The following is a 15,562-nucleotide window of genomic DNA, read 5'->3' as shown; positions in this document are numbered from 1 at the left end:
TGTGATTTTGGAAAATGGGTAGATATAGTTACTTATATTTATACTAGAGAGCCACTATAATAATTATAAATAATATTATATTCTTGACTAGTTAGAGGTTTTCGATTTACCTTATTTCAAAATAAGAAAGTTAGAATCGTCTTTTTGCGTGTTCCCTAAAATGTTAAGATAGTGTACTGGCATTTTACATAGAATTAATCGATGTGAATACTTTAAATATCGACTTGTTAAATTCTATTAAATATTTTAACGTAGTGTTCGAGTGAGTTTAAGAGGTTTGAGTGTCAAAATTACGTATATTATAGTATATACATATGAGTGTATGATATGTGTGTGTTAAGTATTCTAACGACAAGATCAATTTCCGCAGGGTTACACGCCATGTCACTTGGCATTACAGTTCGGACACGAAGAGATTTACAAGATACTGGTCGAATCGTACGGTAAGCGCGAAATACGCTGTTAATAATATTTTATAATAACATAAAAACGACGGCGAGTCCGTTACTTATCGAACACCTATAATACTATATTATAATATTTGGTTTCCGCGGCGCTAACAGGAGCCGACCCGAACGTGCGGGACTACAGCGGACGCAAGCCCAGGCAGTACCAGACGAACCAGGACACGAGCCTGTCGGCGGACACGTATCGCAGTGAGTATGCCCGCGAAAAGCCCTCGACGGCCGCTAAGCTCCTGTTGTTCAGCTCTTTGCCGAGGCCGAAGCGGCGCGCTAAAAAAGCCGGCAACATGTCTTCCTTGTCGTTCTCGCATGCCGTCCAAGTAGTAACCCCGTCGTCCAAATTCGCCAGAGACAAACACTGCGGTGGTGGTAGCAGTGGTGCTGACGGCGCTAGACCGTCTTCCGCCCTGTACTACTTCTCCGCTCTGTCTTAGTATTTTAAAAATAATAACAATAACGATACGCAACACGATATAATGTTATTTACAGTTCACACACACACATCTATGTAATCGCAAAACTCGAATTATACGATACGTATTATTCACATTGTATATATACTGTAATATAATATATAAATGATATGCGACTTACCTATTTACATATAATATATTGTAGGTACACACACCGTAATAATAATAATAATTACACCGCCTCCCCCTCTAACCCTCGCCACCCTCTCCTCATTCCGACACCCTCCTGACTGCCGCACGAACACCGATCGTCGTTGCACGCACATTTAATAATAAATAATAATAATACTCGACTTTTCTGTAATCCTTCATGTCGGCCCGTATCGAGTTCAGATATATAATATAATAATAGCTGCCGCCACCACAATATAATATAATATATAATATAAAGCATAATATCTTATTATAATGCATAGCTAGGTACACCGCCTACACGTCGTTGACGAAATCGATATTATATTATTATTGTTAGTTATGTCATATATACGAGTCGTCAAACTGTATCATCAAGTTTAATTCGAATCCTATAAAATCGTCGTTATATACTATTACATAATAATTTATATACAAACATTCGTTTTATATCTTTTTGCGGTGAATCACATTATAAAATTCTTTTTCGGCAACAAAATATTATAAAATAATAAATGTATAATGAACGCGTGTAATGAAACAATAAAAGAATCCCCCTGCTACGTTCGTCTAAACTATGCATTTTCTGTAGACAGTAGTGTTTAGTAATATAATACTATTATTATTATTTGTAGATGTCGTATTTTCGCGGTGCATGGTTTTCACTTTCACGCATTAACTATATAGATACCTAATAATATTGCTTACACATAATATGCGTATTAATAATTGTACATTTAGTCGTAGTTACTGGACAAGGCGTTTAATCCTAATAATTTAGATGTTATTTAATAATATGTGTTTTTTTCTAAAATATATCGAATATTTTTTATCAACGTTATATAATATGTTATTGTTGTTTTAGTTAATTATTGTTTAAGAATTACTCGACAATTCGAATACGTTACTTATACTCGAGTCATCTTCGTTATTGTTATATATTTTATTAAATTTGAATTGACACGGAGAGCTATTTTATAAATATATTAAGTTATATTTATTAATTTTATTTTACCTATTTTGTGCGATGAAAACATAATGCAATTAGCAATATATAATGATTGTGTACTATCTATATTATTATCTGTCTTAATTATTTAAACAAAGTCTAATGTATTGGAAAAACAAATTTGATAATTAGGTAAAATACGTTAATGCCTTTTACCATCTTATAACTACAACAAAATTGTCTCCGCCGGTAATTCTATACTACCTATATTTATCTGTGTATGACTATATAGCATATAAATACTTTTAGTAAATCTTTCAAAAAATCTACACATTTATCTCAATTAAGTTTCAGTAAAAATAATAATATAATTTAGGTATTTTATATTAAGCCACATATAATATACTATCGTCATACTTTATTTTACCAACCATCATCATTATAAATTTTATACATTTATTATAAAATCGAGTGTTTTAAAACAAATGTTTATATTTTATTGATTGACTTCAATGTTTTTACAATATTAAAGGTTAGATAATATATAATTTACTTCTTATTATGTATATTTTTTATAATTTTTCGGTCTTTTCAGAATATATTTATATTTGTAGATAATACTGGGATATTTTCATTTAAATATCTCTCATTTAATATATTAAAGTTCGTTACTACCGATAGAAAATGTTTGTTTATTTTCTTTTGATCTCTGTAAAAAGTTATTTTTTAAAGTTTTAATAAAACAAATAATACGACAATCATTATAATTTAATTACCTCCATTGTAACTGAATACTTTTTATCATAATCGTATTATTTAGTTAAAAATTATTTTTATGTAAATTTACATAAATAATCGTTACATGAATAATCTCAAATATACGTACAAACATTAGAGTGTATTGATAAGTTTGTTGATCAAATTAATTCAGGGATTAAAAAAATAATAATAAAATATTTTTTAGTTTTATAATTATTTGAAACAAATATTATTTATTTATGTACGAGCAACTACTTAACAACCTCAATCCGAAATATGATGTTTATTAAGTAGGTAAAAAAGTTAACACAGTAAATAAAGTTGTATGCCACATAAATTGCCAGCGGCAGACGCTTAAATATTTTTTCACCAGTCCAAGAAACTCTTGGTTCGGCGAAAAATAATTATCTATTTTCATCGTTTACTGTTTATTGGTTTAGGTGAATATATTTCACGTGCAAATTTGATTAGGACGTCTTGTCCTAATCCTCTAACTTACAGCAATACTGCAGTCGTCTTTGCTTCCATACATAAAATATATTATAAATGTAAATTATTGTATTGCATGCGCATGTATAACCTACTCCTGCTGCATGCCAATCACAGTAGGTACATTTCTATAAACGTGTAAATAATACCGCAAAGTAATAATTAACAATAATGAACATTATTCTGCGTTGTACCTACGTTTTGTGACCGGTCCGCGGTACAGCAGTGTAATCTATAATATATAGGTACTCGTGTGCAGAGCATGTGACGACTGCTGTTCGATTACCTATGTAATAACAATACTAATTATATGTTTTTACTTCGACTAGTGTTAACATTTCGCGCGCTAACGAAATGAATAATATGTTTGTAGGTTATTCACGTTTGTTAAATATTAATTTTCTACACGTTCTGGACTTGATATTTTTATACATAATATGTATAAAATATCATGTACCTATTATTATATTATGTTCATGCTAAGGAAAATATTATTGTTGTCATCTCCTCTGATACCGTGTATACGACGAAACCCGACGATACTTAACCGTACTTATTTGTTTTGCTTATAGGGCTGTTGGACGCGGAAAGGCAAGTACAATTTTTTTATAAGAGTGGTGTGGCTTTCATTTTGTGTATACATATACTTACATATTATTATTATTATTATGATGCTATGTGTTCTTGTATAGCAGTGCTCAGCACCATAGCACAAAGACATTATAATAATATATTATTACAAGTAGTATAACCTATACAACATACATATTATATAGTATGCATGTGTGTGTATGTGTTTATATAAATGTATGATAATAATTCGTATAACCTCTTCGTGTATTATATAATATATATATATATATAATATACATACATATTATGTATATTAAACTGACGCTATGCAATTATACAAATCGCGCATGCTGTATTATAATATGCTACTACCTGCAGAAACGATTCTACTATAGAAACTTTTATAAAATATCATAACAACGCTGTTCGTCTAAAAGTTTGCTGAAAACAATATATACGTATACGTATGTATAGCTGCTGTAATATAATACGTACAACGTACGTACATGCACGAATGGCTCTGTCGGTTAGACAATTAGTTAACACGGTGTATAGACCGCAGTCTCTGTCCTCTTTAATAATATCCATACCTACCGTCTTATGTTTCCGATCGAGTTTTCTCCGACTTTAAGTCTAGACACGTTTTTTTTTTTTGTTTTTTTTTTTTGTCTCGTTTTTTTGTACTTTCGTTCATAATATACTTTAGTGTTTGTTTGTTTGCAGAACTAAACGCCCGAAAACACAAACACATGGGTAAGTCTCGAGCACATCTAATCGCTTTACGATTTCACGTAACACACAAAATATATAACAGTGGCGCCATTTCTGAGTGTTGGAATAAGATTTTAGTTTTACGTCTGTATTATTTAACGTTTTGACGTAAGTACAACATTCTCACCAGTGATCAGAACAATGTTCACACTTCTAATCTCACAATATTTAAATCAGTGTATACTGGGTAGTGTTCTTAAGTTGTGTCAACGAAGAACTCTTTATCAACTGTGAGATGATAGGGTTTTAGTGAACAATTCCTAAATATGTTCAAAGTGAATAAAATGGACATTGTCCCTTTTCAGCCTACCTCTTATGGGCTTATATACATTTTCCCACTTCGAAATGGCACCCCTAATATATATTATTAATTATGTTTACACTGCAATGCATTACGCCATATTATATTATAATATCATATATATATGTACTATATATTATAGTAAATTATCGCAAAAAATACATGTTGTCAAATTAAACACAAATCTTTTTATGAAATGGCCCACCAACTCGAACAATTGTAACAATTTATTCTTACCTATTTCGATTGTATTATCGAGGTATCAAGACCCTTTGTTTATTACTACATGTATAAATATATATCATTATGTATATGATATGACGTGTAATATGTGCCGAGCGAGCTGCAGTAATGTTTTACTAAAAAAAAAAAAAATCGTCTCGTCGGTTTTGTTTTATTGTATTGTCGTTTTTACCTTCTCGGCGTGCAGAAAAGGATCTAAGATTCCTGCGGATCGGGTCCCTGAACGTGCGCGTTAAACGGACCACAGAGGCGTTCAGCAACTTCCTGGGCGTCGGACACAACGCAGAGAAGATTCACAAGACTTGGGGTTCTGCCGACAACATACAACAGGTTTACTACAATCACGTCCGTGTATACGGCGTCGATAATAAATCAATAAATAAAAAAAATATATTACATTTTTAATTCTAACGCCACGTCACATTGACTATTGCAATAATTCAACTGCGTACTTACTGTTTTTGTAATAGTGACGTGTCCGCATATGATGTAGGAATTTATAAGAGCAACTAAAAAATTAAAATTCTCAGGGACGATGTATACGCTCAAAATATTTATTCAAGCGAACGAATAAATTATATTTATATAATTATATAATATTGTGATCGCCAAATTTGTAAGCGTCGTCACTTAATATTTTCGTCTAAAAATGAATCTAGTCAAAAATGTAATAGTAAATTATATTATACACAAAAAAAAAATATATCATCGAATTTTTAAAACCGTCAATACAGATTTTGATTGCTAAACGTATGTTTGGTGGGGGGGGTGCTCGCTATGACATCTTAGATGCGTATTCATGTGCGGCGTACTAATTGATGTGAATTTTTGTTTTTGGTGTAGAACGACGCCAAGAGAATGCCTCCTCCGAAAAGCGTTACGATTAAGAAAAGGAAGTCCAAACGGCCGCAAGACTTTTTGAGGAGAGCCTCGGCCCCGGCCGACCGATCGCCAGACAAGAGGAAATCCGCGGAAATCGTCGTCACTGGTGACTCGGACTCGGACACGGCTTGCGGATTCGGCACGAATTGGCAACCGTCGTGACCGACATGTCATGTAGGACATCACTAGTGTACCCACATGTCGGACGTGGCTTTGCTGTTGAATTTCAAGACGCTTTTCTGCAATCATTCTCTGCGGCCGATCATCGTTCTCATCGCACTAACAGCATCGCCAATAACGGCATACTCTCTCGTTGTCTCGTCCGCAGCATATAATATTATCACGATCAATACCGCACCCCAAGTATTATTAGCAATAAGTAACGATCATCTGTGTACTATAGATATTATTTTTATTATTATTATCATCGTAATATTATTTAATCTGTTGATTTTTACGTCGTCGGTCAGAGGACGTTTTTTTTTAAGTTTAATCTTTTTTTTTTTTTGTGCCCCAACACTTTTCACATTTTGTTTTTTTGTTTTACTATGTAAACAACTAACGTGTAAAACCCGTTGGTACAAATTTATGTGACTTAAACGGCCGAATCGAATATAGTATTGTATTCAGTTCAGCGGACAATCTTACCAAATGTTTTTTGAGCTATTTACTCAATCATATCATTGACGTGGTCATAAATGTGTTTAATTTTACATAGGTACCTTTTATAATATTGATATTTGATTGTACTTATAAATTATGATAATATGACATTTTTATTATTTATTTAATTCTGTTATTTATAACTATGAATGTGTTAGTATTAGACGGTTATTATTGTTTAGGCGGACTTTGATAGATTGTAGTCCGTGTTGTTACTTAATACGAAATTGTATTGACGATCAGCTTTTTTAAGATTAATGATTATAGTAGGTAATAATAGTTACGTTATCGGGTTATAAATAATGCTCACTGTTATTATAATTTTATCTAGGTATTTTATTATTTGATTATGTTGTATTTGTCGTTAAGTTCTTTAAATGTGTACTAGCGTTAATTTACTCTACAATATAACATTTTCATTAGGTACCTAATTACTCAAATACAGTCTTCTATGATTTTTGATCAACCACGTTTACATACATACCACAACTATTTTTACCTACAAACTACAAAATATAATTAATACTGTTGACAATTATTATTGACATGCTGTCACCACACATAGAAGCCAGTAACCATGTAAATAATATGTTTGAATATACTGTCCTAATCAATATATTGTCAGGAGTGAGTTTACCTTTTGAACGATTCTTGATTTCACCTTACTCAATGAAACCTTCATTCTCCAATAATTTGGGCAATGACACTTCTTAAATATTTTTAAGTGTAAACATAAAGATTAATATTTTGTGTGTAGCTTAGCATTATTAATAGACAATAGTATGTGTTAACGACTCTGGTTGTAATGTTTACATATTAAATAATACACAGCATGAAAAATTTGGGATAATTATATATGCAGCATGATTAACTTGGGATTATAACTATAAACCAAGCATATGTATTAATAAGATAAATAATAAAAAATAGATTGTTTTTATTTTTATTAGGAATAAACCACTTAACAAACCACTTAATAAAAAAAAAAAACTTAATACTAAAAAGTTTACTTTAAAAAAAATAGTATATTATTAGTTTTTAATGTTTAATCTTTTGAATACTTCTTCAACGAGGTCTTCCCTTTTAACTTCATCCTCTTGCCTAGTAATAACATTTCTTAATTTAACTACACCTTTAGCTACTTCTTCTTCACCGATTATGACAGCCCATGGAATTTCATTCTCCTCACAATGCTGTAGTTGAGCCAACAATTTGGGGTTTTTCTTATACGAATGTTCAGCTTTTACGCCGGCATTCCACAAGTCTTTGCACACAGTCATTCTGTGTTCAACTAAGTTTTTCTGAGCAGCAGCCACAAACACTTGCACCTCTGTTGTACGCACCTTTTGTTTCTCTTTAGCGCGTTTGGCTTCGATTACAGTGAACAACCTTTCTACACCAATAGATATGCCCACACATGGTATGGTTTTGTTTTTTGGGTGGAACATACCCACAAGGTTATCATAGCGGCCACCGCCAGCAACACTGCCAACAGACTCGCCTTTATCTAATAACACTACTTCATAAATTATTCCTGTATAGTAATCTAAACCTCTGGCTAAACTTAAATCAAAAGATACAAGATCTTCAATTCCAAATACTTTAATGTATTCGAAAAACAGTTTCATCGATTCAAGTCCTTGCACTGCCATTTTAGACTTGGTAAGTAGTTCATCTTTGAACAGAGCTGTGACCAGTTCATCAGTTCCGTTCATCTGCACATATGTTCCGATTTGGTTTGCTACTTCTTCGGCCAATCCTTTTTCATTAATCATTTCGTTTTTAACTTCTTCCCACGGTGATTTGTCCAGTTTGTCTACTGAAGAACAAATTGTCCTAAACTTCTCTGTCGGTACTCCACAGGATTCAAATAGTCCATCCAACAGTAGCCTGTGATTAACTTTCACTTTGAACTTGCCTGCATCTAACGATTTCAATATTTCAGCGGCGACAAACACGCATTCAGCTTCCGGTATCATCTCATCGTATTGGCCGGCTATGTCGTAATCACACTGATAAAATTCCCTGTAACGGCCCCTGGTGATTGACGGATTATCTCGCCTGTACACCTTGGCAATTTGATATCGTTTGATGTTGGTGATTTTGTTCATGGCCAGGTAACGTGCAAACGGCACGGTCAGGTCGTAGCGCAACGACAGCGATTCGCCACCTTGATCGGCAAGATCGTAGATGAGCTTTGAGTCCTCGCCGTACTTACCCGTCAGCACGTCTTTGAGCTCAAATATCGGTGTGTCGATGTTGACGGCAGCCGTGACGCTTGAACACTTCTGTGATCCGTCCGAGTACATCATTCCGTATGGCCGTGTGTTCGGGGCCGTAGTCTCGTGTACCCTTCGGCGTCTTCAATTGGACTTTGGAAGATTTCTCTTGCGCCTTTTCTCGAGGCTTCTCCTGTTCGTTGGACATATTGGCACAATACGAATTCGTGCACGAGCGAAAGCCACAAAATTTCACTTTGTTCGAAAACCGTGAAAGCGTGCGTATATTTTTCAACATACTGATTAGTGATTATATTGGGTTATCACTTATCAGTCATGGCGCTGGCGACACTGATATGAATTTACCAAAAGAGTAATTCCCTAACCAACAAATTGTTCAGCTGTTATTTAAGATAATATTGTGAATCGTGATAAGTGATAAAGTAAATTTCAATCCGATCATTAAAATTGTAGTGGTGTGAAAGCAAATTAAGTAAATTATCATTGTGACGTCTACTACGACCGACTGTTGGTGTTTTTCATTAATTATTATTATTATTGCTCGGTTTTCAGTTTTCGTAAATGTCCAAAATAATTATATAATAGCATAATCACTTGTATTATCATAAATTCTTATAATCACTGAATCTCCAAAAAAAGAATCGTTTCATTTTTTTATGTCGCTGCGAAATATGTAAGAAAATAATCTTCCAAGTGTCAATCAGCTACAAAATTCACAATGTCTTCGAGAGTGTTGCGAAAAATGGGCTTACAGGACGATCATGACCTGCCACCTGTTAAAGACGATGCGAGCGATGACACTGAAACGAGTTCTGGCGGTGTAAATAAAAAACGGCACTTAAACATGTACGATTTGGTGAGTATGAAAGTCTTATTTAAATAGAAGCCTTTACTGAAAGACATATTATTATTACTGTTATGTTGACTTTTGCTTTATAGCTAAATAATGGTTCTATGTCTGAGTCTGAAGTGAAAGAAGACGATGACCATGAGACTACTGGTTCCGTAAACAAGAAAGATGAAAACATGTCATACGATAAAGAAAACATTAGAAGGAAAAAGAAGAAAAAAAGAAAGAAGTCGGGTAAAGTATTATCATCACATACTCGTAGCAGTGAAGATAATGTTGAAGTAAGTAAATAACAAATTTATCAAAAATATTAAGTATAGTTTAATAACATCTTTTTAGGACGAAGTGGAAAGGAGTGTACGTGAAGTGAATAAAATATTGGGTGAAGTACCGGACAAAGGTGAAGATGAAGATGATGAAGCTACTTCATCACAGAATATGTTGCACAATCGTGACACTATATTTTTCAAAAATATATTGTCTGTACAGCATCGAAATCTTAACCCAAATAATGAACTGCGTAAAATGTTTGGACGTGTTGTTCATCAAGCTGAGCTTAGGTAAAAATGAGTAATTTCATTGATTATATTTTAAAAAATTTAGGTTATAAAACATAACTACAAATTAATTGTTAGTATAATTAGTAACTACCTGATATTGGTGTCCAATAATTTCAATATTTAAAGTTTCTACTTTTTATAATTAATATTTTTATTTCCGTTTCAATTTTCAATTTTGTTAAGATCTAAACTTTGCTTAAAAATTTTTTTTATTTACCCTATTATCTAATAGTTATTAAATAACTAATTTTAATTTTAATGTTTTAATCCATATAAATAACAATAAACTTGAATGAGCATATTTTGTTTTTTTGCAAAAAAGTATTAATGAAGTATAAATTGAATTTGATTGGTTGCACAATCTAATTGTGTAATTGCTAATTTTATAGTTACTTACTGATAACTAATACTGAATTAAAATATTACAAGCATTTTATGTAAATATTATCGTTTTCAATTTTTAGCAAACGCAAGTTTAGAGGAAGAAATCATTTGAAAACTACATGGTTGGTTACACCTAAAGACAATTGGCCACCTGTCGGAAAATCAGGTACCTACATTCATACTTCAGTAACATAATTGTTTAAATCACATTAAAAAAAAAATCCATTGTAGGTTCAACAATGAAATATTTGGAAAGCAAAAATGGTATTATGTATTTTGCCTTTGAAAATAGTACAGAATATCAACATGTTCAATTGCAACTCTTTACAGCTGTGGCTCACATGGCATCTAGAAATCTGGTGGTTGGTTTCAATTAGATTTAAGAGGACGTAGAACCTGCATGTATTGTCTCCGTCTTACACACGTGCAACATAGCAAATTTTCGTTAACCAGTTTCAATAGTGTGCTGTTAGTTTTGATATTAGAGTGAACCTACCTATTATAAAATTTAAAAGTAAGAAAATTATTCAGGGCTCCGTGTACCCTTTTATTTATATTGTTATTTTTAAGTAAGTTATGATCATTTTAAAATGTACAGTTTCAAAAAGGTCATAACTTACTTTAAAATAATAATATCAATAAAAAACTACGTGGGGCCCTGGATAATAATCTTTCCTTTGAATTTTATAATAGGTCAGTTCACTCTAATATCAAAACTAACAGCACAATATTGAAACTGGTGAACAAAAATTTGCTATGTCATACGTGTGTAAGACGGAGGCAACACATGCGAGTACTACGTTCTCTTAAGCTATATTATAAGATCTTGTACTTACTTAATTTGATTTTAGAACATTATCAATAACCATCCATACCATGTTGACGTACTTTTACAAATGACAGAATGGGCACGACTTAGTGAAGACTTGCCAGTCGCAGCTGAACTCACTGAACAGGCACTGTACTCATTGGAAAATTCATTCCATCCCATGTTTAGTTTGTCAAATGGAAAATGTCGTTTAGACTACCGTTTACATGAAAATAGGTATTTTATTAATTTACAAAAGTTTACCATTAGTATGTTAAGGCTTTCATGGATTGGTTTATTTCTGTTGACATTATTAAAAATATCAATCTATAATTTTAATGAAACCTGGCCATTTGTATAATTTTTTTTGTTAGTGTATGGTACTGAGTGTACAAGATAGTGTAGTTATGGTTAGATTAGTATACAATAGATGACTATTTTGTAATTATTATATAAGTTATACATGATTATAATATTGTATAGGTGATAATAAATATTAACAATAATAATAATAGTGTTAAATTTGCACAAAATTAATCAATAATGTATAATTTAGAAAAAAATATTTTTCACAGTATAATTTAATAATTATAATTCCTTGTATGCAAGTATATTGACTAGTAATCACTAACTCCTGTAGTTGACTGCTCAAATATAAATGGGTATACTTATTTCAAATTATTTATAATTCATCACCACTTTGCCGATAGTGTTGACCTATGCTTATGATTTTCAATTTTTATTATACCTAGGTTGTTATTTGAACTTTAAAAAACATAAGATTAATTTACTAGAACAATAAATCTAAGCTACAGGATTTTGATCCTGATAGTATTAAATTTATTATTGCAGTAAACAAATCGATGGGTTGTGAAATTTGTAATAGTGATTGATATATTATATAACCAATAGACTTGATAGCTGTATTAAATTTAATTTCAAATGTAATTTACTAATTTAGTTTAACTTTGTCTTCTCTTATTATATTAAAATAGCAGGTCAACTTTTTTATTTTATTAAAAACTATTGGATCATTAAAAAAAAAAATTAACTTGTACAGTGAGGTCTGCTTAATTTGATCAAATAAAATATGTAGAAATATTAAATAAAGATAATAATATTTTATTGAATTATTCAGTTAATAGAATCAAAACAACCAGTACCGATGTAATCAAATTAAATAGAATTGAATTAGCATTTGCCCAAATAAATATAATTTTAATATGGATTTTATGAATATTAGTAGTAATAATGTAGATGAGCTATTATGATTATTCAGTTAGTTTAAATTTAGGATTAGTATGTTAATTTATGTATAAATTAGTATTAATATTGAAGTTAGATAAAAATAATTATAATTGTATTTATTTATTATTGTTGATTTTAGAGCACTGTTCCTGACTTTATACAGACATTTAACATTTGTTGGACTGAGAGCCTGTTATCGTACAGCTTTGGAATTCTGCAAACTTCTTTTATCCCTATCTCCAATGGATGATCCTCTTGCTGTAGTACTATGTATTGATTTTTACGCTTTACGCTCGTCCGAATATACATGGTTCATTCATTTTGTGAATGCTTTTGATTCCGCAAGAAATCTAACACAGCTTCCTAATATCAAGTTTTCTCTTGCGGTTGCTAAATGGCAAAAAGGTGATGTTGAAACTGCTCATACATTATTACAAGAAGCATTAATGATGTTTCCTGGCGTTCTAATACCTCTGTTAGAAAAGTGTTCTATCCAGGCTGACAAACGAGTCAATGCACATTCATTCTTCACTACATATGCTACAGACACGTATGTTTACATATTACATTATATACAGTGTGTATAACAGAGTTTATCATACATTAATATATATAAATATGATTTTATAGTCAACCGAAATCATTGTCTTACTTAATATCCATGTATATAACGAGAAGTTATCATATATGGAAAGAAGTTCAGCTATTACCATGGCTTGAGCGCAACGTGCAAATTGTACTTGATAGAGTAGATGCTAAGGACCCATTAGTGAAAAACATGGAAATATTACGAACAACTTTGTACAGTGCCAAACCACCATTGAACATACACCGACATTTGTTATTGTCAGATATGAGTGACACAATCGCACCACCGGCTGAGGTATTTTTAGAATAATAATAATGTTTAAAGTTCAATGACCATACAAGACAAAACCGAACAAGCCACAGGAATAATCTAGTTTAAATCTTTTTTTTTATATATAAGATTCTTGTTTTTTTTTTTAATCTTAAATAATTCATTACAAAATACTTAAAAATATTTGATTATGTACATAATATAGACCTTTATTATATCTTCTCATAATCTAGTTCAAAATTAAAGTTTAATTTAACTTGCATAAACTTCATCATTAATACATTTTTAAAGATAAAATCATTTTCAATGTCTCGTGTTTTAATGTAATTACATTAATTATTATTTATATTAATATGAATTTAAAACTTGTCTTGGAAATTAAATTAAAATATTTCTTATATTTTTATTATTTAAAATAATATTTTTGTTTATTATGTTTTAAAATTAAAAACAATACAAACCTATAAACCAAATACATTTTATGAAACTTTTTCCTTTTACAGTAAACCTAGTAATATGATGTATTATACTTACAGAAATCTAATAAAACATAGCAATAATATTATAATTTTTAGTTTTTAATTATAGACTTTTTATAGCAATATTAATAAGACAATTAACTCTACATAGTCATTATTTTTGTTTAATGTTTCTCTAATTTATGTTTTGTTCTCAGGCGGTAACAAGTCCAATTCTCATTATGGACCCATTTCCACCACCAGATGGAACATCATTTTACAATTCCAGAACTACAAACGATAGCCTCAGTAGAGCAGCTGTGGAAAATCATTCTCTTTTTTCTACATTCTTCCGTTCATTAAATCCTGTGTTTCAAGCCCTTTCTGATGAAAGGTGATTAATCAACTTTATGTATATTGTACATTTTATAAAAACAATTGTATTATTTTAAATTTCAGTAATGTTGACGAAGAGTTAGCAGCTGAGGCTGAAGCTGTCGCAAGACCTGTAATAACAATGGTTGGTGAGCAAATTGAGGAAATGAGAAGTGATTTACGTCAGAGTGTCAACTCTTTGTTAGATGCTATGAGGGATTTACTGTCCAACGTTCACTCACCAAATATACCAGCAGATGGTGATATTGATGACGATTCTGAGCTCACGGATACAGCATAATAGTAAAATTGAATAAACTTTAAAGTTTTATCAGATTTTTTTTTTTTGTGTTCCGATTATATTTAAATTATTTTTAAGTTTGATTGAATTTAAATTATTTTGCATTAGAAGGCTGGGCTCATTCTTATGTGTGTATTATATTCTATTGTAATCCTATTTTAACTATATTAAATTTTGTGTATAGACGAAATATAAAAAAAATTATTTTCATCACAAAATTTCAAACAATTTTAACTTTATCCAAACTACTCAATAAAACCATTTTCTTATTTCTTTATGCCACAATAACTATAATTAATCTTTAAGGTACCATGATACTTACTTTTTGATTTGATATTTTATTACCATATCTTGTTTTTTTTAGCTCTTTCTCGATGTGTATTTAATAAATAACATTAGAGCACAGAATTAAATTTTTTTATTTTTCTCTTTTGATTTACAATTTAGATATTTAGACTTGAACAACAAGTAAAATTTTAAAATAACTTTTAGTTTTTAGTATGATACTTGCCTAACAACCCACAGGCTATAGCCATTATCATATGACCTACAAAATAAATCTAAATTAGTATGCAAATTTTATTATTGGCTATAACTTATATTATAACTCATCATATGAGATCTCTTAAAAAAAAAATTAAATTTGATCACTAATAGACTAATGCTGAGAGATTTTGATTTATTTCATAGATTATAGTTATATTTATCATGACTCATTAGGAAACAATAATTTTTTAAAACATAATTGTCAATATAAAAAAGAGTAATTATAATACTAAT

The 15,562-nt window shown here is 30.8% G+C and overlaps 3 protein-coding genes across 6 annotated transcripts in view; 2 read left to right on the top strand and 1 right to left on the bottom strand.

Annotated features, from left to right (window-relative positions):
- The window catches only part of LOC113554845 (ankyrin repeat domain-containing protein SOWAHB), an 89,138-nt gene extending 81,628 nt beyond the window's left edge, over positions 1 to 7,510 (top strand). The window contains exons 12-17 of one of the 4 annotated variants that reach the window (XR_003405310.1): positions 371 to 443; positions 564 to 656; positions 3,839 to 3,857; positions 4,563 to 4,592; positions 5,342 to 5,484; positions 5,998 to 6,133. Coding sequence is in view for 3 of the 4 variants with exons in the window: in XM_026958907.1 (XP_026814708.1) it covers positions 371 to 443; positions 564 to 656; positions 4,563 to 4,592; positions 5,342 to 5,484; positions 5,998 to 6,198 (540 nt within the window). In the remaining variant the exon portion in view is untranslated. Of the gene's footprint in view, positions 1 to 370; positions 444 to 563; positions 657 to 3,838; positions 4,533 to 4,562; positions 4,593 to 5,341; positions 5,485 to 5,997 lie in introns of those variants that run through there. The other 3 variants (XM_026958907.1, XM_026958906.1, XM_026958908.1) reach the window with 3 other exon arrangements.
- Positions 7,511 to 7,626: 116 nt separating this feature from the next.
- Positions 7,627 to 9,234, bottom strand: LOC113554846 (histidine--tRNA ligase, cytoplasmic). Its single transcript, XM_026958909.1, is given in 2 exon segments — positions 7,627 to 8,966; positions 8,968 to 9,234. Coding segments are annotated over 2 exon segments (1,485 nt in total). The 5' UTR covers positions 9,217 to 9,234; the 3' UTR covers positions 7,627 to 7,730.
- Positions 9,235 to 9,348: 114 nt separating this feature from the next.
- LOC113554844 (transcription factor 25) lies at positions 9,349 to 14,817 on the top strand. Its single transcript, XM_026958905.1, has 10 exons — positions 9,349 to 9,795; positions 9,879 to 10,070; positions 10,129 to 10,349; positions 10,814 to 10,899; positions 10,965 to 11,095; positions 11,585 to 11,778; positions 12,929 to 13,339; positions 13,420 to 13,672; positions 14,325 to 14,500; positions 14,566 to 14,817. The coding sequence occupies exons 1-10, from the start codon at positions 9,658 to 9,660 to the stop codon at positions 14,780 to 14,782; spliced, it is 2,019 nt and encodes a 672-aa protein (XP_026814706.1). The 5' UTR covers positions 9,349 to 9,657; the 3' UTR covers positions 14,783 to 14,817.
- Positions 14,818 to 15,562: the final 745 nt, after the last annotated feature.

Source organism: Rhopalosiphum maidis, chromosome 2 (genome assembly GCF_003676215.2).
Source record: "Rhopalosiphum maidis isolate BTI-1 chromosome 2, ASM367621v3, whole genome shotgun sequence".
Taxonomy (NCBI): Eukaryota; Metazoa; Arthropoda; class Insecta; order Hemiptera; family Aphididae; genus Rhopalosiphum; species Rhopalosiphum maidis.
This window is presented reverse-complemented; position numbering and strand designations above follow the sequence as displayed.

What these genes read in the sequence shown, in the direction of transcription:
- LOC113554844 (XM_026958905.1), top strand. Translation starts at nt 9,658, where the DNA reads ATGTCTTCGAGAGTGTTGCGAAAAATGGGCTTACAGGACGATCATGAC. An exon ending in GTTCATCAAGCTGAGCTTAG is followed by an intron (nt 10,350 to 10,813) that starts GTAAAAATGAGT and finishes TTCAATTTTTAG; the next exon opens with CAAACGCAAGTTTAGAGGAA. An exon ending in CAAGCCCTTTCTGATGAAAG is followed by an intron (nt 14,501 to 14,565) that starts GTGATTAATCAA and finishes TTTAAATTTCAG; the next exon opens with TAATGTTGACGAAGAGTTAG.